We start from the raw sequence: 25483 nt of genomic DNA on the forward strand, positions 1-25483 counted from the left end.
CAATGAAAACGAAGTATAGAAATCCCACAAATATCTGAAACAAGGACAAGTTCCCCCTTCTTGGAAGCCAAACCTTCACATTGTACAACTTAGACAACACCAAGCATATGATTAAGTGACAAGAAACACCAAGCCTCACATTCTTCAGATATACACACTACTGATACTAATAGCACACAGACAAATGGATGAACGCTCAGAGTTCGTAAGCTGGGAACCTAGATTCCGATGGATTAACCATGTCCAGGAAGAGATATGCCATCCCTGCCTGCCCTTCAAACAGTGAAAACGGCCGATCACCGCTGTGCATCCTTCCCTCCGCAATCAACTGGTTACCTTTGTCGAGGAGAAAGCACGCAAAAGCTTTAGCCCGATATAGGAACTCCACATTGCCGGTTATACGGTAGAGGGAGAGGAACACATAGGTGTTCCCACTTATACCATGACATATACCAACTCTCTTCAGCAGTCCTCGGTTCCATACCACCTCAGCTGCCTCCACTGCTGCTCGCAGGAACCTCTCTTCTTGGAATACCTGGAAACATCATTGCCATGTCAACTGCTAAGGAGTAATACGAACAAAGAAGAGAAAGATAAGATGTATATATGCCCACCTGATAAGCTCTAGTAAGGGTGAGTGCAACTCCAGGGGCACCATGACACCAATGCACAAGGCGGTCAGCATCACTACCCTCACTGGAAGGGTAGTTTCCACTGGGAAAGCGGTTCTGGATCATGTGGTGAAAAGTACCTTTCACGTTCTCCTCCTCTTCTGGTCTCAGTTTCATATCCATTAGAGCATGCATGATCCCTGCGAGCCCATGAGCAGCGCCCCAGTACTTCTTCCCATGCCACTCATACATCAGTGGGCAGGTTCCCTTGTTGGCTAATCTTCTTCCATCCTTAATGATCTCCTTCACGACTGCACCCTATGAATTTCAAATTTTAACTATTAGATTCATCACTTCAAGAGTTAATTCAAGGGAGAGGTACTCACTGTCAGAGTCGAAGGGATCGTCTCGTCACCGAGGTTCTTATTTAAAAAAGAACAGGCCCATAAATATCCAGCCCTTCCATAGAGCATTTCATTAGGGACTTTATCAGGCATCCTAATCTGTTCAAATAAGAGACTCCATAAGATACTTTAAAAATTCCAAGAAACAATTGTTCGCGATAACTTTAATAAGTAGATGGGAATTGGACCTCGTTAAATGATTTCATGTAATAGTTGAGCATAGCCTCATCACCGGAATGCTTCGCCACCACCGCGCCGAGAGCATGTACACCGGCCCGCCCACTGATGAAAGTCACAAACCTGCTCCAAACCCAATGCATTCTTAAACCGTTGCATATCAGAAGGCAAGAAAAACAACACCATAAAAAAGAAAAAAGAAGAAGGAAAAAAAAAAAAAAAAGATCTTACGGCAAACCCTTCGAAGCAGAGTCGCAGGCTTTGACGATCTCCCCGCAGAGCTTGAGATCACTTCTATTGCTGGTCACTAGGTACGCCTTGAACAGCAAAAACGCCGTCCCAAGCGCACCAGTATAGAGCGTATAATCATTTATGTTTTGCCGATTTCGGACCCATGTCTCCTTCACGACCTGAAACAAGCAAAAACTCAAACATGATCCATGCATGAAGAAAACCATGTCAAAATCCTCCTTTTCCATTCAAACTAACTCCATATACCAATCAAGCTATATAACTCCATGCTAATGACAATTAGTGGTCAACGATTGACCTTTTCTTTGAGGTCGAGGGCAGCTCGCAAGAACTTATCGGCGACTTTGGGGTAGGGAAGAGAGAGGAGGTTGTGGAGATTGGATTGGGTGGCGACGCCGTCGGTCTCCTCCACGAAATCAGGCATCTCGTTTGGGAAGAAGCGATCTGCCATCTCTAAATGCTCTGCTCTCCTTTGGTCGGGAGACTTCTTTCTCAATGCTAAGTTATAAGCGACAGGAACCGAACGAAGAACAAAGGGCTGGGAGACCAGCTGTTAGCGTTGTTAACTTACACCTGGGACAATTATTTTTTTTCTTTTAATAATTCAAAACTATTGGAAACTTTTCAATTCGCACCCTGCATTATCTTTTATTATTTTATAATCTTTCATTATATAATTTAAATTTCCGCGAAAAACGAAGAAGAAGAAATCCTTTTAGATCTTCTTATTCGTATATTTCTGGCGGAATATTATAAATATTTGAATAAAAGGACTCGTGATTCTCGAGGCCTCGTGTTACGCGAGTTTGAAACGGATTAGTACAGAGATTTTCTTTCTTCAAGGTTATCCTTTTCCTCTAGATATAAAGAGACTGTTGGCGTTCTCCTAATCTAGGTTTCACCTGACTCTCTCAATCTAATCGCCGGCCGCCCCCGCCGTCTCAAGAACGGAAGAAGAAATCTAAAATTTCATTCTTTTGGACTTCGCAAGAACGATTCTTTTTCTATTTAATCTTCTCTTCGAAACCTCCCGTAGCCCTTGAATCAAGGGAGGATTATCTTTCGGAAAAAGAACGATTCTCTGATCTAATTTGAACTAGGATTTTCGGCTTTGATCCCCCCCCCCCCCCGGCCCCCAGGTTGCATTGCACCTGGATCTGTCTTAAAAATGTCCAGATCGCCCGTTTATTACTGGAACTCCCAACTCGGGGAGGCGGAGATTTACCCCAGGAACTCGGATCCAGGCATACCTTTCAGGGGGGTCCGGATCTCCCATCTCTCTCCTCCCAGCGAGCGTTGCCCGCCGCTCGCAGTCCTCCACACGGTCGGATTCGGAGGGATCCGCTTCAAGATGGAGTCCGAGTCGTCCGAGAACCCGCCATTGGTTTCTCTTCATGCCGCTTGTCTCAGAGATAATAAGGTAATTTTCCCAATACAACAAAAAGGAAATAAAAGAAGAGTTTTGATGATGAAGAAAGAAGAGCTCTCTCGTGTATCCAAACTTATATTAAATAGATTGAGTGGAATAATTGAAAGAGACGCAAACGGGAAATTAATCCATTAATTAGTCAACGATCATAATTAAAGATTTGGTCTAGTTTGGTTCTTTATACAAGATTTCTTTTAAAGATCATTTTTATACATAACTATTAAGTATAGATTAAGTACATGTTTAATTATAGAATATAATAATTATTTTATAATAAATTTATATAAGAGTTTGTGTTTAATTACTATTAAAATTTTGCTTAATTTTACAGTATTACTCCACGTTTTGTGTATAGTTTATCTTATATAAGATTTGATTAAAATATATATAAATATTTAGTTATATAATATATATATTTAAAAAAAATCTAACTTATGTACGAAACTGAACGCTTACAAGTAGTATAAAGTGGATTTTTTCTCGTAAGATTTAATTAAAATAATATGAGTGTTTAGTTGCAAAATATATGAACGAAAAGCTTACATTAATTTTGAAGTAGTATAAAGTGGAAATTTCTTTTCCGTGTGGATTCATTATACATGCCCTCCTAGCAGACAGCAGTGGTGTCATTAGGAGGAGGAGCAGAAGTGCACTTGGTGGCCATGGCGCCCAGGAAAGGTAGAACGAATCGTGTGTGCTTCTGGGGCTTTAGCGTTGCATCAGCGGTGTACAACAACTGTATTGCCATGTTGAACCTCAGGACCCTCGCCATTGTCTTCGATCTCGATCAGACACTGCTAGTTGCTTATACTCTGCCTTCCATCCAAGAAAAGATCGATAGACTTCACTGGAAAATTAGTAACGAGAGTGATCCTCAACGTGCTGCTGCCATTTCGGCCGAGATCAAACGGCACGAAGATGACAGAGCTATCTTAAAAGAGTACGCTGAGAACGACCAAGTCGTCGAGAATGGAACTGTCTATAAAGTGCAGGCTGAGATAGTTCCAGCTTTATCTGAAAGCCGTCAGGAGTTTGTCCGTCCTATTATAAGACTAAAGGAGAAGAACATCATTTTGACACGAACCCATACGTTGGTACGTCTTCATATACGGAGTTATACAAAATTATTTAGTATAAGACTAGGTAACTTTTAAGTATGGCCTAAGTCAACGAGGATAGCGATGACTCGTGTCCTTGTAGGTACGGAATACCAGCGTGCTCGTACGGCTAAGGCCTGGATGGGAGGATCTACGGAGCTATTTGATGTCAAGAGGCCGCAAGCGCTTTGAGGTCTATGTCTGCACGATGGCTCACAGGGAATACGCTTTAGAGATGTGGAGGTTACTTGACCCGGATTCAAGCTTGATCAAGCCTTGCCAAGTTCTTGATCGAGTAGTATGTGTGGATCCAGGTAGAGTTAATGGACATATCTCGCTCTTTTATTATTATTTTCCCCCCCTTTTTGGTTGCATATTTCATTCTCATATTAATTTTGTCTAAGGTTCAAAAAAGTCATTGCAACGTGTCTTCCAGCGAGGAACTTGCCATCCAAATATGGCTCTAGTGATAGATGATCGTATAAACGTTTGGGATGAGAAAGATCAATCTCGGGTTCACGTCGTCCCTGCGTTCGCCCCACACTCTGCTCCTCAAGCAGAGGTAAAGTTCTTCTCATGTAAAGCAATTCATGTCTCAATTATACTTTGTTTTGCTGAGCAGTTAGTTGTGTTGTTTTACTCGTTGTAGGTAAACAGCGATGTCCCAGTTCTCAGTGTTGTGAAGAATGTGGTATGCAACGTTAGAAGTCGTTTTTTCAAGTAAGAACTTGGAATTTTTTTCCTGTTAGTGCTTTTCATCTTTTTGGACATTATATAATGACATGTTAATGAAAATGGATTCTTGTAATTTGGTTAAACTGGCAGATCATTGGATGAAGAATTCTTGCCACGAATTTGTAAACTTGTTTACGAAGACGAGGATGTTGGTTTACCATCTGCCCCTGATGTTAGCACCTGTGTAATTTTAGAGGTAATTTGTTGGAAAGCTTGTGGTGATAAATTCAACTCAATTAGCTGAAGATAATAGATCGTTGTTTCTGACTTTCTCCCCTTACAGGATATTACAGCTACTTGTACATCAAGTGGGAAGGCAGACGCTGAGGTAGAGAGGAGATTGAAGGTCAGTGGCTTCTTTCTTTTCTCTGTTGTTATTGAGATAGTAATACTGGGACAGACATTTACTCATATTTATAATTTCTTGAAGCATTTGTTCATGGATTTGTCATCTATCCTCCTGAACCTTTCCAGGAAGCAAGTCGCAGCGTCGAAACTGTTCATCCTGGGACCAGCAACCTCCAGCACATTATGCCATCTTCATCTGGTGCAGTTTCTTTTGCAGCCACACACAGTATGATGCCTGTGACTGATAGCCAGAGCTCTCAGTCGATTCAAATTAGTAGGCCTCATGGTCAATCCGGGTTAGAAACTGGACCATATTTTGCTCCTGGTAGAGAAGAGGGTGAGGTTTCAGAATCAGAATTGGATCCAAACACAAGGAGAAGGCTACTCATATTGCTTTACGGTCAAGATACAGGAGATTTTGCTCCTTTTCCAGTTAGGCCTCCTTGTCATCTCTCAGTCCCTCCAGTGCAATCACAGGGAAATTGGTTTCATTTAGATGAAGGGATGAACATGAGACAACCTCAAACCTTGCATTATGACAAAAAACGACCACCCAATCTGTGCCATGAGGAGAAAACTGTTGCTTTTGATATAGTTCGTCGTCAGCATCGAAGAGTTGATGCACAGGTAAGTTATGGTCAACACGGAAGCTATTATTGATTTCTAAGAAGTAAGAAGTAGAGTTCTATACATTTGACTGGTTTACATTTGGTTGATTCAGTCATGTCAAATACATGATCGGTTGCTTCAGCATCATGCAGCGTTAAACTCCAGTTCGTTCCCTGGTAAGCTTTAGTCAGAAGCTGCATATCTAATCCTCTGAAGTTAATTTTCCTGTAAAACTATTGCTTGTTCTTTACTTCCCTTTTCATCATTAACTTTTTCTCTTGCAAGATCTTCATTCTTTTATAGTCTTAGGTACTGTATTTGCCAGGATCATTCTTTCATAGGAATATGGTATTGAAGTAGGTAGCATTGAATGTGATATCTGGAGATAAATTCTCCCTTCAAAAGATCAAGATCATTTCAGAAAGCCATATTCCTTAGAAAAAGTATAAAAAAAATGTCTTGCAATGTATAGGATACATAATTACAATTTCTAGAAATAAATTATCATATAACTTCATCTTTTGGCATTGAGGTGCAAGTTATAAGATCACCGACTAAAGATGATGAAGATAACTGTTGTGATTTTTCTTCTTCAGAACTGTCTACCCTTAAGTTATGGATGTACATCCATCACATTCAATGCTTTATTTAATGAGTTGCATGTCACAGCTTATAACCTTGCCCAATATAAGTTTCTCCCTATGCAATCATGGTGAAATACTCCAGTGTGGAGATTTGCTTAAGCCTTCTCCTATGAGTTTTGTTGCCGATTTGAATTCTTTTGCATATCAAGAGATATCTCCCAATTGCAAGAACTTCAGGAGAGGCTTGTTTTACGGGTCACAAAGCATAGGTTTAAATGCTTTATTTAATGAGCAAGTAAGATTCCACACTAAGTTTACTTTGTATGATATCCAGAATCTGCTTTCTATTTCGACAGCGACATGTTGGATCTTCATTTCAGTGTTCTAAGAATAATTGAAATGGACTATTTAGTCTATAGCAGATTAGCAGCATCTTTGTTGCGATGCGTAATTAATTTTCCAGACGACAATTATGATTCAGTGCTTCTCTTTGTCTGCCTGATCTGACATGAACTACATTGCGAACTATTTCAGGTTATTGACAGCAATTCCTAATTACTGTATAAATAGCAATTCTTTTTCATGTGGCGCCGCAGAAAATTTTCCGCTAATTCTGGCAGATACCTTAAAGAATGGAACTCCTGTGCAATGACTACCACTGCCAATTCCAATCCAAGACTAGCTTCCAAAGCTTATGATAACAGCCATATCGGTTGCTGAAGACTGAATTCTATGATAGCAGGATATAAATTTCTTCGATGAAGATCATGGCGCTCGTGTATATATATTCAAATTTTATTTTTTGTAAAGATAATTCTTCAGCTAACTACTGTATCTCGACTTCATCATTCTGCTGGAATTTCTGGCTGCTGAATTTGTCTACTTTTTTTTCTTTTTTTCTTTTGTTCTTGTAAATTTTTTGCTGGTTTGAACTTTAGAATTGTTTTCTTACAAGAAAGAGAGCTTCTTGGAGTTTCCACTAATTTTACTCAACATTCCTTGATGTGTTGTAATTGCGGAATAATTTTCTTTTTCTCAAACTAATTTTAACACGACTTGAGAAAAAAAAACTTTTAAAATATCATAATTACTATCAAAATAATTAAACTTTTTCAAACATACCATCTTAGTCAATGTATAAATTGTTTAAAACATGGATGGCATGCTGGGTCCGCACTTGTCGGCATACCGACATGTGGCACGAGGGGGTGCTGCACGGCACCCCTCCTAATAGCTTCATCATCGATCTAGTCGTCGAGCTCGTCATCGCCGCTCCCGATCATCGTCGCCACTCGCCCGATTCGGATCCGCAACTTACGTTTTAACCGATAAACCCCCCCTTCTCTCTCTCTTTCTCGATCTCTCTCTTTTCCTCCCTCGGCTAGGGCACCCAACGCGAGCTCGGGCGAGCGACGATGATGATCAAGAACGGCGACGACGATTGGGAGCGGCGACGACGACGGTCAAGGTGATACATTTTTTTCTCCTCTTCTTACGGCAAGTGCTGCAGCACATGCCGTGCCGGCCAGCAATCAGCACTGACTGTGCCTATGGCATGGCCATCGTTTATTTAAAATAGTTCGAAAGTAGACAGAACTGCCTAGGGCCTGTGTGTCACGGGAGATGCGCCAGGAGGCAGCAGATTCCTGCACGCGACGCTGCAGGAAATCTTTGGGCCATGGGACAAAAATCTCAGCCCCCACGATAGTACACCTGGCACCGAACAGCAGAGACCTATTTTTTCCCAGACTAGTACACCGCAGGTCGACACGTGGCCCACCGATTACAATGGCTTTGGGTGACGTTTTTAGTGTGAGATAAGAATGCCTTCCATACTTCCATCAGAAGGAACAAGAAAAGATCTATTAAGAAAGAAAAAGAGATGGTGTGCTTAGTGCACTACCTACCTCTCAACCAGAGTTTTTTTTCTTTTCTTTTTTAAATTTAAAAAAAAAAAAGAATTTGTCACGCGCAGCCGCACAAAGAATGATATAATTTTATTTACCTTATTATTACTTTTTATTTATGTTTTCTGAACAAAGAGAATTTTTTAGTTCGGAGAGTTCAAATAATTACTTCCTTTTTTTCCTTATAGATAAGGAGATCTATGTAGATTATTAAAAAAATAAATTTAAATAGAATTATTTTAAAATGGAAGAAAAAAAGAGAGAGAGTTATATTTCTAAGTACACACCGGTGGAGCCGAGAGAAACACATAATCTAGACTAGGAGTGATGAACATAGAAAACTGAGTACTTAAGTCAACAAGCTCTTGACCTCCAGATATTTCGACTTCAGAATATATCGAAAGAAAATAGTTTAAGTGTTACATGGTTTTCTTTTTAATTGGGCTAATGAAATTAAAAAGAAAAGAAGAAGAAGAAAAAAAGAGTGATCTCCACCTCCTCTCCCACCTTTCCATTCTTTAATAACTGATGAATTACCCCAAGCCAAATCATCCACGTGTTATCTTTGTCCTTCTGGCTTAAGGAAACTCCTGGCGGCTTTCCAACTCGACCCACCACCTCCTCCTCCGCCTATATATACTTCGCCTTTAGAGCTCACCACATCTCATACCCTCCCATCTTAACGTTTAAGCCAAGTAAGAAACCCGACGATCGATTCCCTTCTCATATACATATATAGATTCCAACAAGATTCGAGTTAGTTCACCGAAATTAATAGTGGACTTGCAGAGAGCTTAGAAAGAGCTGGAGGTCAGGAAAGAGTTAGAATTCCATCAATCCGACATGCCCAAATCCTCATCTTGTTCTCCCTGCAAGCACGTGATCTCCACGTACTGTCGTCTCCGAGCAGCAGCGTCGTCGTCGTCGTCGTCGTCATCTCTTCTATTCCTGGAGCGGCTTGCTCTCATACTCTTTCCTAAACGCTGATAAAAGACTGATTAGGCTGTATATTGTACAACATGGGCCTCAACCACATCGACTGGTCTCAACTGGTACGTATTAGTATGTATTATTGTGCTAATTATATATGTATTGCAAGTAATATTCCTCGTATTTCCTATTTAACTCTCTTCCCCCGCCCCCCCTCTCTCTCTCTACGTACGTTTCGTGAAGGGACTGGTGAACAGCAGCGGAGAGATAGACATACTGAAACTTTCAAGAAACCAACAGCAGCAGCAGCAGCAGCAGCAGCCGCGGTGGCCGCCGCTGCGGTGCCCCCGGTGCGACTCGACAAACACTAAGTTCTGCTACTACAACAACTACAGCAAGTCACAGCCCCGCCACCTCTGCAAGGCATGTCGGCGCCACTGGACCGAGGGCGGCACCCTTCGCAACGTCCCCGTTGGCGGCTGCCGCAAGAACAAGCGTAGCACCAAAAAGACTACTACAACACCTCAAACCACACCCACCACCACCACCACCACTAACGGCAATAATAACAACACTAATACCAACAACTGTTCGACCTTCGCTCAGCGACTATTTAATGGAGATCCAAGCAGCAGTGCGTTGCCGGAAATTCTTCGTCAAGTGCTGCCTCGTGCTCCGCCCCAGGTAATGCCATCGGATTACAGCGTGATTATCAACAGTTCAAGTACCTGGAACGTGGCGCCACCCGCACAAGTAGTTCCAGGGAGCAGCACTGGGTATTGGAATTGGGGTGGTAATTGGGATGATGAGGTGTCTGGTCTGGTGGCGCCGGATCTTATGCCTCCGGCAACTGATGACTCTTGAATTAGATATGTAGAAGACGTATGGAAGGGGGTATGATTGCTTCTATGTTAGTTTGTTGGTGGTGGACTAGTCGTGCTTTGGTTTGTGTCAATGGCTAGCTTGCCCTTGTGTTTGGTCTTTTCTTATTGGCGTTCTGCATCAGACGATGTGATTTTCTAAACAATTCCTATTATCAACTAGAAGTATCTATGTACTCGTGTTATGCGTAATATATAGAGGTTGAACAGAGCAACTAGTTATTATCCGTCAGAGGAAAGACTTTTGTAACGCATTGGAAGAATGAGATTGAAGTAGTAGCTGTTGACGCTAAGAGACTGCTTTCAGATACCCACAGAAGAGAGCCATAGCAATACAAAATTCCCAACCTTTGATAAAAAAAATCGAAAAAAAAACAAAAACAAAAAACAAAAAAATCCCAACCAAATTGTGATTTCTATGTAAAAAAAATGGACTTTTCTTACAAAAAAAATATACTGTGGAAAAAAGAAAAAAAAAAAGAAAAGAAAATCAGATCCCCCATCCAAACCTTGCATCAGGTTTTACCCTCATGTACATTGAGCAAAAGCAAGCCCTCCGAATGATCTGTGAGATACGAGTGGTTGTATGGCTAACTGAATTAGTTCTCTGACGGATTAGCCAACCATCTTGCAATTGGAGCAGTAAAATGAATATCTCTAAATTCATCACTCTCCATCTATCCCCATTTTTACAAGCCAAAAAAATGTCATATTGCAAGTTCTTCCAGGCTTATTAAGGCTTCAGCGAAATTTTCCAATCAACCAAAGAACTTCACACTCGAACAGGAAATCCGAAATTTTGAAATGTTCTGATTTCACCTCCACGACCTGCGGTAACAATGACCAGTCCCCAGGCTGACCTGCTTTCTGCTGGCACGCTACCATCAAAAACATCAAAGCTGCTTTGAGGGCTCTGTTTCTTGACAGCCACAAGCTCTTCAGGCCAAGTTGCTGCAAATCTCTCGGCAAAGTTATCCGAATTTATGTCCAGGATGCTATTTTGCTGTAGACAATTGACAGGCAAGTGAGTAGGCGAAGACGAAGGTGAAGGCGGATGCTGTTGTCCATTGGCCTCAGTCAGCACGAGTGGACTGTATTTGAAATCTCCATCCTGCACATCTTGTCTTCTGGAATGACTTCTTGGTGTCCCTCCAGTGCCACTGGTTGGCCAAGGAATGGCCACAGTCACATCCTGGCAGTGGAAGTGCTCATAAGACTGCGACATCGTGACAGCTCTGCTTCTGCTTGGACGAGAATCATCATCGTATCTCCACACATATACATGAGAATCCTCACTTGCACAGATAACATATTTCCCATTCGTTGTAAAGTAGCCAGAAATTTGGCTGCTGGTATTGCGAAACCCTGAAAGATAAAATTGACACGCTGAAGTGCTGATGCTCCTAACTTTATGAAATTGAGCCACATTATACTCCTATCACTATATCTTCATAAACAAGCCAAGATCAAAGCTGTCATTTGTTTTTCGTCAGAACAGAAGAAAACGGAGGAAAAGTTAAACGAGAACTATGCCCAGATTCATCATGAAAGAACATCAGAGCCAGTTGACAGACGTCTTATGTACCATACTCTTGGTTGTTTGACTGAGTTACCCAATTCCGAAAAGTACTAAAGAGGGAAATAACAATGTCTAAAAAAGGTCACTGCTCTTCTCCACAGTAGAACTTGACGAAGTCAACATGAAATCTAAAGATATTTAGCCAAAGAAAGCTGATTTGGAAAATATATAACTTCAATAGTGCAAATGGAAGATGATCATGACCATCGGCAAACAGAAAGTTTGGCTTTATTTAACGTCTTATGTATCATACCCTGAGTTGTTCGCCGAGTTAACCAATTCCATAAACTAGACAAGAATATACCTAAAGGGGACTGATATTTACAGAGCAAGGATATACCTAAAGGAGGACTGTAAATATCATTTCCCTACCTAAAGAGGGAGATAATAATGTCTAAAATTTCTCTTCTCCACATTAGAACTTAAGGGAGTCAACATGAAACCTAAAGATATTTAGTCAAAGAAAGCTGATCTGGAAAACAAAAGGTAGTGATAGTACATATCAGTGAAAAACTTTCTCAACAAAGTATGTAGATTAAAGCTTATACCTTTAATTTTGTGAATCAATTCAACACTATCAATTATCCGGATTCGCGAATCAGCTGATGTTACTAGCACCTTTGAGGAACTCTTTGGAGCAAACTGTGCAGCAAAATTGGCATCAAATTTTCATTATAAAAAATTGTAATATAAGAAGTATTCAACATCTTTTAGAAATAAAAAAATGGAAACAACTTCGAGTACTAACGTAACTTACCTGAAAACCAGTGATTTTCTTGTGATTGGACTTCTTTTTCTTGTTCTGCAAGTCGATTTGGCTTTTCTGAACAAGCTTATTATCTGGATCGTTTAGCATAAACATCAGCAGATCACACGCCAAGCAGTTCAATGAAGACAGATGAGGTTGCCAATACACACAATGTGTGTGTGTGTGTGTGTGTGTGTGTGTGTGTGAGAGAGAGAGAGAGAGAGAGAGAGAGAGAGAGAGGTACTAGCAACAATCCATACCAGATGTATCATACAGGTGGCAGCTCCCCTTATGCGAACCTACTAGTGCACTCTTCATAAGACGAAGAAAGAAGTGTTGAGATAAATGTACAGGATTTCTCCGACAAATGTATGCAACTAGAAAATTGTGCTTACCTTTCCATCAGGGGCATAGCAAGCTGCAGTCACCATTTCGTGCAAATCATTCCAATCAACAATCTGCCGATCGGGAATGCTCCATATACGGACTTTTTCATCCAAGGATCCACTAATGAAGTATCTGTCATCAACCGGATTAAACTGGATGCAAGTCACTGCATCAAGGAAGAACCAAAAGGCAACCCAGAGACATTAGGTGGTAGCCTACATAGCTAAAAAGTTATATCATCTGAAGTGGAAATTTGTGTTTTATGTGTTTATGTGCACATGTGTGTGTATCTGTAAGGAGTGCGGGTTAGTGGGGGGAGGAAAAACTAAGCGACAGGGACTGATAAAGCACTGCATAACATACCATAGTCACTGTGTGAGAACATCTTCAAACAGGAATTTGTCGACATGTGCCATAGTCGAACTGTTTTATCCATTGACGATGAAAGCAGGTACTGCAATGCAGATGGATTTGATTATTCACAAATTTTAGGCACCAGTATTACATGAGAAAATATGTCAAATTCCTGTTATCTCAAACATGGTAACCCCTTCATAAACATTCAAGATTTTTAATTACAAGTATAAGATAAAAGAGTCTAAAATTTCTCAGTTACAAGATAAAGAAAACAAAGGTTACAAGATATGTATTAAGACACTAGGTGGCTGCTGTTTAATGACAATGAAAGATAACGGTCGATCATAATAACCAAAGTCTGCATACTATTACCATCTACAATTATCAAATCAAATTTGTAAACAATTCAAAGAAAAAAGCCGGCTAGGATCTCTGAAAGATTGACCTAAACCAACTGATGGGCTTCTCAGTTCTATAGATTAAACATACAATTATCTAAAACAGATATATTGATTAAATAAAGAAGGGAAGAATGACAAATAGTACAAAATAACTAATATCTCGTGCAAACTCTTTGCAGCAAATAATATGACAACTACACAGTACTCCTTTCTAACGTTATCTGAAAAGTTAAACATGTTGGAAGTAAAAGGTGTGATATGTGCAACATACGGATTGACCTAACATCTCGGCTCTTGGCACAAAACCTCATCCAACTAATATGTCTTACAGATATCAAGAAATTGCCCCTTTATGCAACTCACCAATATTCAAAGCTAGTGTTCACAAGATAAACTCCAAATTGATGAATGCTCATAAACAGATCGAAATCTCTCCTCAAGAAGTACTGATTGAGCTAGATAGCAGATAAACTGTCAACCAAACACAAAAAAGCAACATATGTCCACAACATGAAGAAGTTGTGGAACTTCAAAGCTGATGGCCACAGATGTGGTAGGCTATGGAGGGATCATTCCATAATCTTTGTATCCGATTATCCTTCACCTTCATGTAATAGAAAAGTCACAATACTGATCCTTAATTCTTCATTCTGCAATCTTGCTGTGCTTGAAAAGCCACATACTGATTTTTTAAATATGAACCAATACCCAATAGCCGCCATCCAAATTAAAATTAGGAATCTTTTGGGATATAGGATTATTTACTCACTTTAGGGTCTTAAAAGGTTTTAATTCTTGGAAGAGGATTTGAACTAGTGAAAACTTCTCCTCAATATGTACAAGTGAGAACTTTATGCACCCACTTCAAATTAACCTTTTAAACTTCAACTACTACCTTGGAGAAACCGATTATAATATAAGTACATCTTTCAGTATATTAGAGTCTCCCCAGTTTACTTTATTGCGATGCAAATGTCGTGAAATGAGATATGTTCCTAATATCAAGGACTATTTTCCTCAGAAAGCTATTGAGTCTCTGATTGATCACTCAAACCAAATTATAAATTTACTAAAAGCTTAAATCAAGTTCTGCAAAATCAGTTGTTAGTCTAAACTTGTTGCTTCCTCTGAATTTTTCATCTCTCAGCACATGAAGAGGATAGATGTTGAAATTCTTTAGCACTGTCCGTAGTAATGTTCCCTTCAGTCCTAAGATCAGTCCTCAATATAATGCTCGAAACCACATTCATATGTACTGTCTTGGAACTAGCAATGTCGAGTTAATATAATTGTCGCCAAAGAGATCAGGAAAGTACCTGGGATTTCGACCAAGAGAGATCAAGAACATCATCTAGGTGTCCTCTGAAACTGCAGACAGGCTTCTCCGAGAGAGCAAATACATGCTCAGGCACCATCAAATGATCCAAGCTCACAGACTTCCTACTTCCATGCACCTTCGCCCTCCTCTTCTTTTCCAAGTGGCTCCCCTCAACAGAAGACAACCCAAAAGTCGGCTCCGGTGAACCGTTAATAACAGCAGCAACAAAAGGATTACAATTACCATTCTCCTCCACTGGTCGTTCCGCCAAAATTTCCCCTTTCCTCTCCAACTCTGACACCTCCCACACATGAATCACACAGTCCTGTCCAGCAGTAGCCAAAAAACGACCATCCAAGCTAAATTTGATGCTCCAAATAGATCCACTATGAGCTTGTATCTCCTGGCTCATATACAATCCAGAGAGCTCCTTATGTGACTTCCCGTACTGCCGGACTTTAACCATTTCTGGACCAATGTGGAGAGAGTTGGTTGCTTCCTGGCTGTCATCCGTGGCGGAGCTTGACCGCCTTCCTCCCTTCTCTGAGGACGTGTCCCTCTCGTCACTGCTCCGCCGCTCGCGGTGGCCCGCGATGTTCTTGATGCTCCTGAACCAGCTTCCCTTCTTCTTTGATGATTTCGCCGATACGTCGTGTCCCTCGCAAGAGCTGCCCCCGCCGACACTAGCGGAATTCTCCACGTTTTGTCGCCTCATGAGTTCTTGCACGATCGGAGACCGCCCAACGCACATCTCGAACTCTTCCATGGAGAGTTGCCGACCAGTTCCTACCTCCCGGAGCTTGTTCCACATCCCATCCTCACGCAATTCCTTCACTACGAACTCCTTCCCGTTGTCCAAGTCCTTGATCAAGAATCTCGGGTCGTCCTCGCCGTCTTCCTCAGAGACATCAAGATTCCCGTCCGATTTAGGTCTTCCTACAAGGGGCGGCTTGGAGGAGATAGGCTGTAGTATAGGTCTATGTCCAGGGTTCGGATCCACGGCACTATCGGATCTAGACCGGACGACGGAGGCGGCGGCGGCGGAGGAGGAGGAGGAGGAGGAGGACGCCAACGAGGGGCGGAGACCATCGCAGGAGACGGATCTCCCCATCTCCCCATCCCTAACCGTCATCACCCAGTGATCTCCTCCGCCGCCGGGGAGGGGTTTCGGCGATCCGACTCGAGCTAGGGCGGGGTCCCCGTCGAGCCCCATCTGCTCGAGGAGGCGCCGCCGCCGCTCCTCTACGGGAGCCGGCTCGGCTATCCAGACGTCGAGGGAGGCGGCAGAGGCAGGCGGGAAGAGCGGGAGATGCTGGCTCTGCCGTCGGCGGTGGTGATCGCCGGACTCATCATCCGAAGCCGAGGTGGACGAGCAGGACGACGACAGGATCCGATCCAAGGACTCATAAAACTCCTCCTCCTCGTCTTCTTCCTCCTCCGAGTTGGTCATCTCTCCACCAACATCCCAATCCCAACGCCGCGAGCAATAGGAGACCGGGGGAGTTATCGGGGAACGAAACCCGAGGCGGTAGTAGTCGTTTTGGGGTAGTAGTTGAGGTAGATCTACCCATCATCTATATCGAGGGGATCGGGTGTGTGGGGAGAGGGGGGGGGGGGGGGACTCATCGTTTTCTTTCTTGTTTCTCTCTTCCCTGTCCTAATTTACTAAATTGCCCCTGACTCGCGCCCCACCAGTTGCCTCGTCTTCCGTTGGGAAACCTTCCCCCCGTTCTTAGACCGTAATAACCCCCCTTAACGCCATTTTTTTTACGTCACACAGGACGCCGTAACACCGCTATATACTACTAATTACGACATTTTTTATAATTACACCCTCCCCTTTTTCTCTTATTACCCCAAAAACTATTCACTATCTGACCCATTTATATAATTTTATCGCCTAATTAAATAAAACTAGATTTGTTGCAGGTCAATGGGGAGGGGAGGGGAGGGGAGGGGGGAATCACGAATGGATCGCACGCCTCGCGTTTGGTATTGGCTCATAATCTGCCTAATTTTATAATAGTTTATTATTAGTAGGTTCCGAATGCTATTCTTGACTAATAGAGGTTTAATCTGCCAAATATTTCCGTGTCTATATATAATAATTATTTATCTCACAGTTTGCATTCCAGCTATTAGATGATGTATCTCACCTTTGATTAAAAAGCCAAAAGAGAAATTAGGCAAAAGCCTACATCCTACTAATGAATGTCGTACAGGAATAAGGAAAAGCTGAAAAAGGTGAAACAAAAGCACGTGCTTTATATCAATGTCCATAAATTACAATACTAGAGTTACAAGCACCATCAGGTAACAACAACAACAATACATCAATAATCCCCATTTATTCTTTAATTTTTTATTTTTGAAAAAGGAAAAAAGAGGAGTTATAAATGTTCGCATTTATCCTTACTACTATACTATTATTAGAAGAAACCTTGGGTGTTTATATTTAGTTTAAGCTGGAAAAGCACAAAATAAAATCCAATAAATTTATTTTTAATTTTTTTTAAAGGAAGGGAAAAGGAAAAGAAAAAAAAAAAAACAAAGTTAACTGATCCCAGTACCCCTAGAAGAAACATAGGCAGTGGCTTGTTCTACAAGTTACATAAGCTGTCTCTCTTAGATTAAGCTATTTAATTAACAGTGGGAAGTTGTTATACGAGGAGGAGGCATCGCGTTTGGTTGGTCCCAGAAGCATTGCAGCCTTATGAATCCCCTGTTTGCTAAGCAATGCCGCAAGAGAGAGAGAGAGAGAGAGAGGCACTGAGCTACCTACGGTGTACAAAATGTGGTCTTTTATCTACAGGGCGGTGATCGTACCGCTCGCTCGGAAAACGGGTACCGTGGACCGCGCAACTTTGCGCTTTTACTCTCACCCCCACAGCCCACTAAGGTCGCCTCTACTGCCAAGCCTAAATTGATAATTAGATGGAAAGGTTGGACTAAAACAGAAAGTTTCCTTTTTCTTTTTCTATATTTTATTTGTTTTTTTTATCTTAAAAAATATTATTGGTTGGAAAAAAAATCAACTTATCGATTTAAATTTGGGCTTAAAATTATTTTCAAGTCAAACTTGATTACGAGGAATTTCTAGAGTTGTATTTTTTAAACGCTTTGTGATTGTAATAGAAGGAAATATTAATTCAAATGTATATTTATTTTTATTTTTCTCTTTTAGAGAAGTGGAAACTTAATTGTGTCCTAGTTAAACTAATTGAGCACAGATACACTTATACACCATGAGTTATTTTAACTATTTAAGCATTATTTCATTGACATTTAATTATTTATATTATTTTTATATTATAATAATCTTTAAATATTTATGATTGAAATTATTTGTGTATATATATATATATATATATATATATATATATATATATATATATTGTGAGGCTCAACTTAGGCTTAAATTGAATAGGATTGAATCTACAGTCTAACAAAATTGGCTTGAACAGTTTTAAATCAAACTCAAAGTTAATTTTAAATCAAGCTTATAAGAGCTCAATCAAACACCTACCTTACTATTAAAAATTCTTTTTTCTATATCACTAATAAAAATAATAATTATTTAAGTAAATTTTGTACAATGCTTAGAGTTGCAATTTAATGAAAATTTAAAATGGATAAGTGAAAAAAAATATTTAAATCGTCCAAAACTATCATTATTTTTCACATATATTTTATAAATATTTTTTATTATCCATACACACACTCCTAAACTAAGAAAAATATATATCTATATCATCTTAAATTAATAAAAAAATAACTATATAGTCTCTGAAAAAAAAAATTGAATCAGGAGTTGTATAAAAAGTAAAATATAATTTATGTTTTCAATATTTACAGATTGCCCCAACAGTTTCTACAAAATGAGAGAAACATTCTAAGAGTATTTTTTTAAAAAAAAAATTCAGGGTTTTAAACTATAAATTTGCTTAAATGTAAGGTGCTACATGTCAATTATCGCCAGCGGATTTACCTGGTACCATAGACAACAGTAATTTACTGTTAATGGCAGTCATACATATTTCCATCCAACCCCATCTCAGCATATTAATAGATTTGTACTTGGATGGATGTTTTTCCAGCTTAATTTGTATAATTTTGGCTTCCAATATTAACAGAGCCTCTTATTATAATCCCCGGTGATTAATTAATATACTAATTTTCTTTTTAGCACCTCATCAGATTCTACTTAGAAGGGACCCAAACTTCTTAGTTCTAATTTGGGACCCACCAAGAAGAAGGCCAATCATGTCATCAATTTCCAACGTGGGGGGGCCACCTCAGATTGAAGGTGGGCAACTTGGCATGGAAATTTATACAGCTTGCATAGTTATTATAGTCCAAGGGGGGTAGAGAAGAGGGGGGGGGGGGGGAGAGAGAGGTGTAGGAAAAATAGGAGGAAACCTAGGAAAATTTTGATGGACAACCTTAACTAATATAAAAAGACTTCAGCTTCTCTCATATCAAAGTTCTGAAAGAAGGCCATTTGCAGTATTAAAATGTTATATATATGTGTGTGTGTTTGTAAAGTTATGGGTTGTTTGAGAAATAGATCTGGGAAGAGCTTTAACCACAAAATGGTCCTGCCAATAAATTGGCATGCCCAAGAAGCTTGTGAGCCTCTGTACCTCAGCAGCATGGGATGTTTGCTCAAACCCCAATTGAGATTGGGGACCAGTGTTATGATCTCACACCACCTCATTTCCATCAAATCTATCACTGTAAAAGTAAAACATACTGATTGTTCTTCATTCTTTTTCCTTTTTTTTTTTTCCTCTCATAGTTCAATTTATACTGGCACAAATTCTCTTATGCTGGTATTTTTTTAAAAAAAAACTAAAACTAAAATTATGAACTAATTGTAAAGAAAAGTACAATGATGGATATTCTCATTGCATGGAGATTTCCCACAGGATGGTAGGTAATAAGGCAAGTGGGGGGGTTGAAGATGGAGGAGAAGAGAAGGTTCTTCTACTGCTGAGGAGATATATGTGGAAGAGTGGGTGGTGTGTTTTTAGTACAAGAAACAAAAAAGTTGGGGGGAGAAATGGAGATGATAAAAAGGCTGGGCTGCTGCATATGGAGGGATTACACACAAACTGTGCAACTGCAGACAGAGGGGGGAATCTGAGACAGTGTTGGGGGGAGAGGGGCCTCTTCTCCACTGTCGCTTATTATGTTCCTATTCTTTTCTTCTTCTTCTTCTTCTTCTTCTTTGTTTTAATTTTTATGTCTCTGTTGATATAATTAAGAACATCAGAGTATATTAAAAAGAACATCAGGTGTAGTTTAGTTTAGTTGAGCAAGTCACTGATTTCGAAAGGCTCTGGTAGTCTTGGATTTATGGAGGGTTAGATAATAGATATGGATTTGTAATGATTCAATTGGTAGGCGACTAGTCATCAATCAAGCATTTGACTTTTAATAACAGAGACTCTTTTGGGATCACATCTTAATTCAAATTTTGTTGAACTTAATAATGATAGTTTGTGGTATTGTTCTTAGGTGGGTGTGTTCTGGGGATATTTGCCTCTGTCCCTTCTAATTGAACGAAAGGGGACTCTATAACCACTTCCCCATTTATCACTCGGGGAAAAGAAGATTTGGGAAGTCCTCCTTTATTCTTTTATTTCTAAATTTCTCCTGATGTTAAATAAAAACTAATCGAATTATAAAATCAGTTAAATTTTCTTTGAAAAAAAATTAATATAACTCTAAGTTATACATATTTTTCTATTATTATTAGCGGATGTGCAATAGATAAAGTTAAATTTAAGAGTTAATTCACCAACCAAACGCCATCAAATCATTAGAAAATTAAACATAATTTATCCCAAATTGATGGGAACTTGAGGTTGAAGAGATTTATATATATATATATATATAAAGAAAAGGAATAAAGAAATAAAGCAGCTCATTGTTACGAGAAATCTCACACAAAATGAAGTGTGAAAGAAAGGGGATTCGAGTACACTTGGATGAGACCAAATGATTGATCCAGTCTCCAAAGAAGAAATTGATGTGACCCCTCAACACAAATTGGAATGGTCTATGATCTAGGCATAGATCTATTGACCATTTATTCATCTCTTTTTAAGGTAGTTGCTCTTTTGCCCCTGATGGAGTTCCAAGAAGTTGGCTAATGATGAGTTTGGTGAGATGCTAGCAGATTTGGTATGATGGCTTTGGGCCCAACTGTGAGCCGTGTGGACCAATTTTGTTTCCCAATTCACAATTCTATTTTATCTTCGGTGACTTAGTTTTTATTTCATCAAAGAAAAGAAAGGTTTTGGGTTTGTCAAAGGTTATGGATTATAGAAGGGAAGGCAGCTATTTAGCTGTTATATACGGATCATATGGGCTTCTATGGGCTTTTGATTTCAAACTCAACAATTTGGCATGAGATATAATTTCCAAAAAATTTTCGTGTCACTTAACGGTCTCGTAGTTTTAATTGATGTACAATCATTAAATTTCTTCTATTTAATGAATCGTCTAGACCTTCTAGGCGGCCTGCCAATGCGGCAAGCTGCCTTCTCCTAACACCAGACTAGATAGCGGGACGTTGGTGTGATGCCTCACCATGGCGACCGTCTGGAGCGTCTTTAAAAACACTACTTTTTATATACATAAAAATAGTTTTAAATATATTTTACTTTATGTATTTATGGCCAAAGCTGTATTTTAAAAAATCTCAAACCAGTCTCTTTACTCACGGCTAAAGTGAAACTTTTAATTTTTATATTAAAATTAATATAGCGTGCATAAATGATCAAAATATCTCGTTGTGTTTATTAGACAAGATAGATAAAGTTTTGATATGATTTTCTTAACCCGTATTTATCTTCTTTCTATATACGATTTAACTACTAAACTTCATAAAAACTCAGACTTAACAATACTTACCGTATAGTTGGCACAAATTAGAAAGTAAAAAAGAATAGAGTATTATTTGAAGAAAAAAAATATATTTATATAAGAGGAGAAAGACATTTTTATTCCTAAAAAAATAGAATTCAATCCACCGTTCTATTTAGATTTGAGCGGGCGTCATTAATTCGTCAAAGAGTTACATATAGTTTAAAACATCACGATAGGGTTAGTGATGAGATGTTTAGTGAGACGCTTTAAATTTCTATCGTACTAGACATCAAAATTTTGAAACCTTTCTTTGTTCTCTTATTCACTTCCTTTGTTCGATCATGAATGCTGAATTCTTCCAAGAAAAAGAAAAAGAAAGAAAGAGAGAGAAAAAAAAGGACAGTTTCTTTCAAGCAACAAATTTAGGCCTCAATGAGCTACAGCTAGGATTCATCTAATCTAATGTACTGCAGCAATCATAGCATTAATAGCCATGATAGAAACAATCTCCTAATTGCAGATGAATAAACATATAATTTTCTATTGTGCTACCTAACATATAGTAGGTTAGATAAGGCTAATAAACCTAACTAACTCAGCGTTGTGTCCTTCTTAGTTGTCTGAAACAAACAAAGGAGGGAAGAAAGCAAAAAGGAATCACATCATATTTCTCTCTGGACTGCAGATGTGAAATAAAAATATATGCTTGCATCTTTACATAGTCTAAGAAGCATTTTAATCACTACATAATTATACATTAGCATGCATGAGAAAAGGAATGGGAAACCAAACAGTAAACAAGCAGGAGAGGAGGAGAGCACAAAACTGTCTCCTCCTTCCATCCTACCTCCAGGCTCCAGTGAACCAAACACAAGATTACTAGTGCTTTCGTAGGGTGAGATCAGCTTGAGAAATGAGGAGATGGGTCATGGGTGTGATCCAGATTTGGCCCCAAGAAAATATTATGCAGCCAAACAGGGTTTCACCAAGAAGAACTAAGAGATGCTGCAGTTTTAAAGTTTTCTGGCATGAAGATGATGAGTCTATCTACTTCACTGGCTGTCTGTAAAAACTTGCAGCCAGTGAAATATTCTATGTGCGTGCGTGCGTGTGTGTGTGTGTGGTGATATATGAAGGGATGGATGCAAGAAAAATGTGAGACTAGTAGTAATTTGTATGGATTTGTTATGATTATTCCTTCCATATGAACATGGAAGGATAGTGAGAAGAGCTAGCAGAAGAACTGATTGAAATATTTGTTGATGTTGGTGGTGTTGTTGCGGAATTGGATAACTCCATTTTTGGCGACTCGGTGTCCGTCGTGAGGCACGACGGTGTTAGTAAACTATTCGCTCCGTCGACGACGACGTCGTCCCAGACTGAGTTTGCCGGTCCCCAATTGCACAGCCACGCCTCCTCCGCCTCCCCCCACACCAATTCAGAGGATTCAGGCATCTCCGCGGCCGCGCCGAGCGGCGAAGGAACATAAGCCCCTGACTTCCCCTCGCCGCCTTCGGGGCGGATCAATTCAACCTTGTCAGGAACAGTCGGGGCGAGCTGAGAAAGTGATTGAGTTGCCTTAACTTCGCCGTCCCGAGGCTGAGGCTGGTGCTGGGGCAGATGAGGAGTTTGATCTTTTGCCTCAGAGGAGCAAGAGCCGCCGTCGCTGCTGCCTTTGCCGATGAAGAGGTGCGGGAAGTTGAGCCTCGCGTTCTCGCCGCGCAGGTTGAACGCCTCGCGGTCGTAGGCGAGCGCGGCGTCCTCCGCGGTGTCGAAGGTGCCGAGCCACCGGCGGGTGCGGTTACGCGGCAAGCGGATCTCCGCCACCCACTTCCCCCAGTGCCGCTGCCTCACCCCTCGGTACAACTTAGTGGGCCCCGGCGAGTAGCATGACGTCGACGCCGCCGCCGCCGGCGTTGGGATATGGAACAGAGATCTCCGCCATTGCCGCCCGTCCACGCGACCCATGGGGCCGCGGGGGCTCAGGTTGAGGGCCTCGCTCCAGTACCGGAGCTGCGGAACTGCGCCTTCGCTGAAAACCGGAAAGGGATAGTAGCTATCTCCGATTAGCTGGGCTTGATCATTATGGTGAGAAAAAGAAATCATCTGGGCGTTTGATTGCAAAAAGGGAAGCAGAGGAGCGTCTAAAAAGGGCTTCTTGGTGAAGGAGAAAGGCGAAGGTGGTGAGGAATAAGAGGAGGAATAGGGGAAGTGGTGAAGACGATCGGGAGTCCTAATCTTCTTCAACGGAAGAAGGGTACTCAATCCTTTACCTTTCAGTCTTCTTCTATCTCCGGCGTCAACCTCCATTGCCGAGCTCCCGCTGCTCTCTCTCGGCCCTTCCATATGGCTACCAGCTGAAAACAAATTAAGGAAGTCGCCGAGATGGAAGGGAATTCGAAGGGAGGCGAGGAGAGAGCTGCGAGAGCGAAGGGGGAGATCGATCGAATTGGGTTACGAACTCTTACGATTCGAGAGTTCGAGTGCTTATAGAGAGGTGGACGGGGGGAAGGCGGAAGATTAGATACTGGCATACTGTGAAGCCACGCGAGGAGTTTGGTCTTCGAGGACCAAAGAATTGGTCGGCGCGATTAGGAATGCGCGGGTCCCACGAGGATTTTTATCTTTCTTTTTTCTTTGGATTTTATACCATTGCCGCTTAGAATCTTTAAAATATACTAACTAATTCTACGAGGTTATGAGTTGGATTTTAACACCAAATAATACCGTGAAAAAATTGTAATGATTTAGCTATATTTGATTGATGATTCAGTAATACGGTTTTGGTAACACGACGATTTATAGCAGATCTCGATAGCGTTTAGTTCAGAGTAATTTTTCATCGATGCATATAGCGTGAAATCTAGACTAGGTAGCTAAAATCTCAGTGGAGCCTATATGTCTCTATATATTAGAAGGATTGGTCTTTTGTCCAACCCATATCTAGCATTCGGATTCATGAATGATAAAAGAAAAAAATCTTTAAAATATTATAGTTTAACACTATATTTTTTAAAATATCATAATTATCGTCGAAATCAATATGCTTCTATTTTAATTTAACTAATGATAATTCAAATCCATTTTAAAATTAAAAAAAGAAGAAGAAGAAGAAGAAATAACCTATTTTTTCCTTAAAAAATTTTAATTGGTTCTTTCTTTTATATGAGAAAAAATATTTTACACCCAAAAACTTTTAAAAAAAAAAGAGTATAAGACAAATTATAAATTACATCAAATTGTGAAAAAGTTTTAAAAAAACTTAGTGATAATTACAATAAAAAATTATTGAAAACATGATATATTTCATTGCACTAGCATTTCACTTTTAATATTTCAAAAACACCTTAAGATAAAACCTAGGGTGTTTCCCTAGTAAAGCTACTATTTTAAAATTAAGATTAAAGTTTGGAATGAGATTATATTTATATATAACTCTTAATTGATTAGGCCAAACCACTACACATGACTGGATGCACAAAGAATTTACTCTGATTGCATTTAGTGCGTTGGCTATTATATTCTCAAACTATGGAAGAATTGCCCTAGTTTTTAACCTAATTATCTAGGAGTAACCGCCCCACTATTTAATTAACCTATAGTCATCTTTGAAGAACAAAATATACATATATATACATGAAGTTAAAAGGAATAATTATATATCATAATTTTCTACATGCATAAACATTTTTATTATTTCTCTATGAAATTAAAGAGTTGTTGATAGAAATAAATATTAATAAATTTAAAATAGAACTAATTAATTCAAAAAAAAAATCATTTGATGCTCTTAGTTAGCTTACACTTACTAAATGTTTTAAACCCCTCCAAATTAATAAACTAAATTATCTCA

At 39.9% G+C, this 25483-nt stretch overlaps 4 protein-coding genes across 5 annotated transcripts; 1 reads left to right on the forward strand and 3 right to left on the reverse strand.

The window, feature by feature from the left end:
- Nucleotides 1–3: 3 nt before the first annotated feature.
- Nucleotides 4–2043, reverse strand: LOC140766586 (lanC-like protein GCL2). The gene is made up of 6 exons (XM_073106008.1): nucleotides 1743–2043; nucleotides 1424–1602; nucleotides 1204–1315; nucleotides 998–1114; nucleotides 615–929; nucleotides 4–535 (listed from the first exon to the last, which is right to left on the reverse strand). The coding sequence occupies exons 1-6, from the start codon at nucleotides 1893–1895 to the stop codon at nucleotides 197–199; spliced, it is 1215 nt and encodes a 404-aa protein (XP_072962109.1). The 5' UTR covers nucleotides 1896–2043; the 3' UTR covers nucleotides 4–196.
- A 539-nt stretch (nucleotides 2044–2582) lies between these two features.
- LOC140766583 (RNA polymerase II C-terminal domain phosphatase-like 1) lies at nucleotides 2583–7052 on the forward strand. Its single transcript, XM_073106004.1, has 10 exons — nucleotides 2583–2864; nucleotides 3488–3967; nucleotides 4074–4284; nucleotides 4375–4532; nucleotides 4620–4690; nucleotides 4796–4901; nucleotides 4989–5051; nucleotides 5180–5680; nucleotides 5775–5838; nucleotides 6781–7052. Exons 1-10 carry the CDS (start codon nucleotides 2613–2615, stop codon nucleotides 6786–6788), a joined length of 1914 nt encoding a protein of 637 aa, XP_072962105.1. The 5' UTR covers nucleotides 2583–2612; the 3' UTR covers nucleotides 6789–7052.
- A 2891-nt stretch (nucleotides 7053–9943) lies between these two features.
- LOC140766644 (uncharacterized) lies at nucleotides 9944–16359 on the reverse strand. Its single transcript, XM_073106143.1, has 7 exons — nucleotides 14753–16359; nucleotides 13042–13132; nucleotides 12687–12844; nucleotides 12552–12603; nucleotides 12301–12383; nucleotides 12092–12185; nucleotides 9944–11329 (listed from the first exon to the last, which is right to left on the reverse strand). Exons 1-7 carry the CDS (start codon nucleotides 16202–16204, stop codon nucleotides 10737–10739), a joined length of 2523 nt encoding a protein of 840 aa, XP_072962244.1. The 5' UTR covers nucleotides 16205–16359; the 3' UTR covers nucleotides 9944–10736.
- A 5920-nt stretch (nucleotides 16360–22279) lies between these two features.
- On the reverse strand, nucleotides 22280–24150 carry LOC140767746 (ethylene-responsive transcription factor ERF055-like). Of its 2 annotated transcripts, XM_073107773.1 has the most exons (2): nucleotides 23904–24149; nucleotides 22280–23662 (listed from the first exon to the last, which is right to left on the reverse strand). In XM_073107773.1, exon 2 carries the CDS (start codon nucleotides 23596–23598, stop codon nucleotides 22822–22824), a length of 777 nt encoding a protein of 258 aa, XP_072963874.1. In that variant the 5' UTR covers nucleotides 23599–23662; nucleotides 23904–24149; the 3' UTR covers nucleotides 22280–22821. The 2 variants fall into 2 exon arrangements, with proteins under 2 accessions (XP_072963874.1, XP_072963873.1); XM_073107772.1 differs by having other exon boundaries at nucleotides 22280–24150.
- Nucleotides 24151–25483: the final 1333 nt, after the last annotated feature.

The sequence above is a fragment of the Typha angustifolia genome, chromosome 9, assembly GCF_048772165.1.
Source record: "Typha angustifolia cultivar Huaian chromosome 9, ASM4877216v1, whole genome shotgun sequence".
Taxonomy (NCBI): domain Eukaryota; kingdom Viridiplantae; phylum Streptophyta; class Magnoliopsida; order Poales; family Typhaceae; genus Typha; species Typha angustifolia.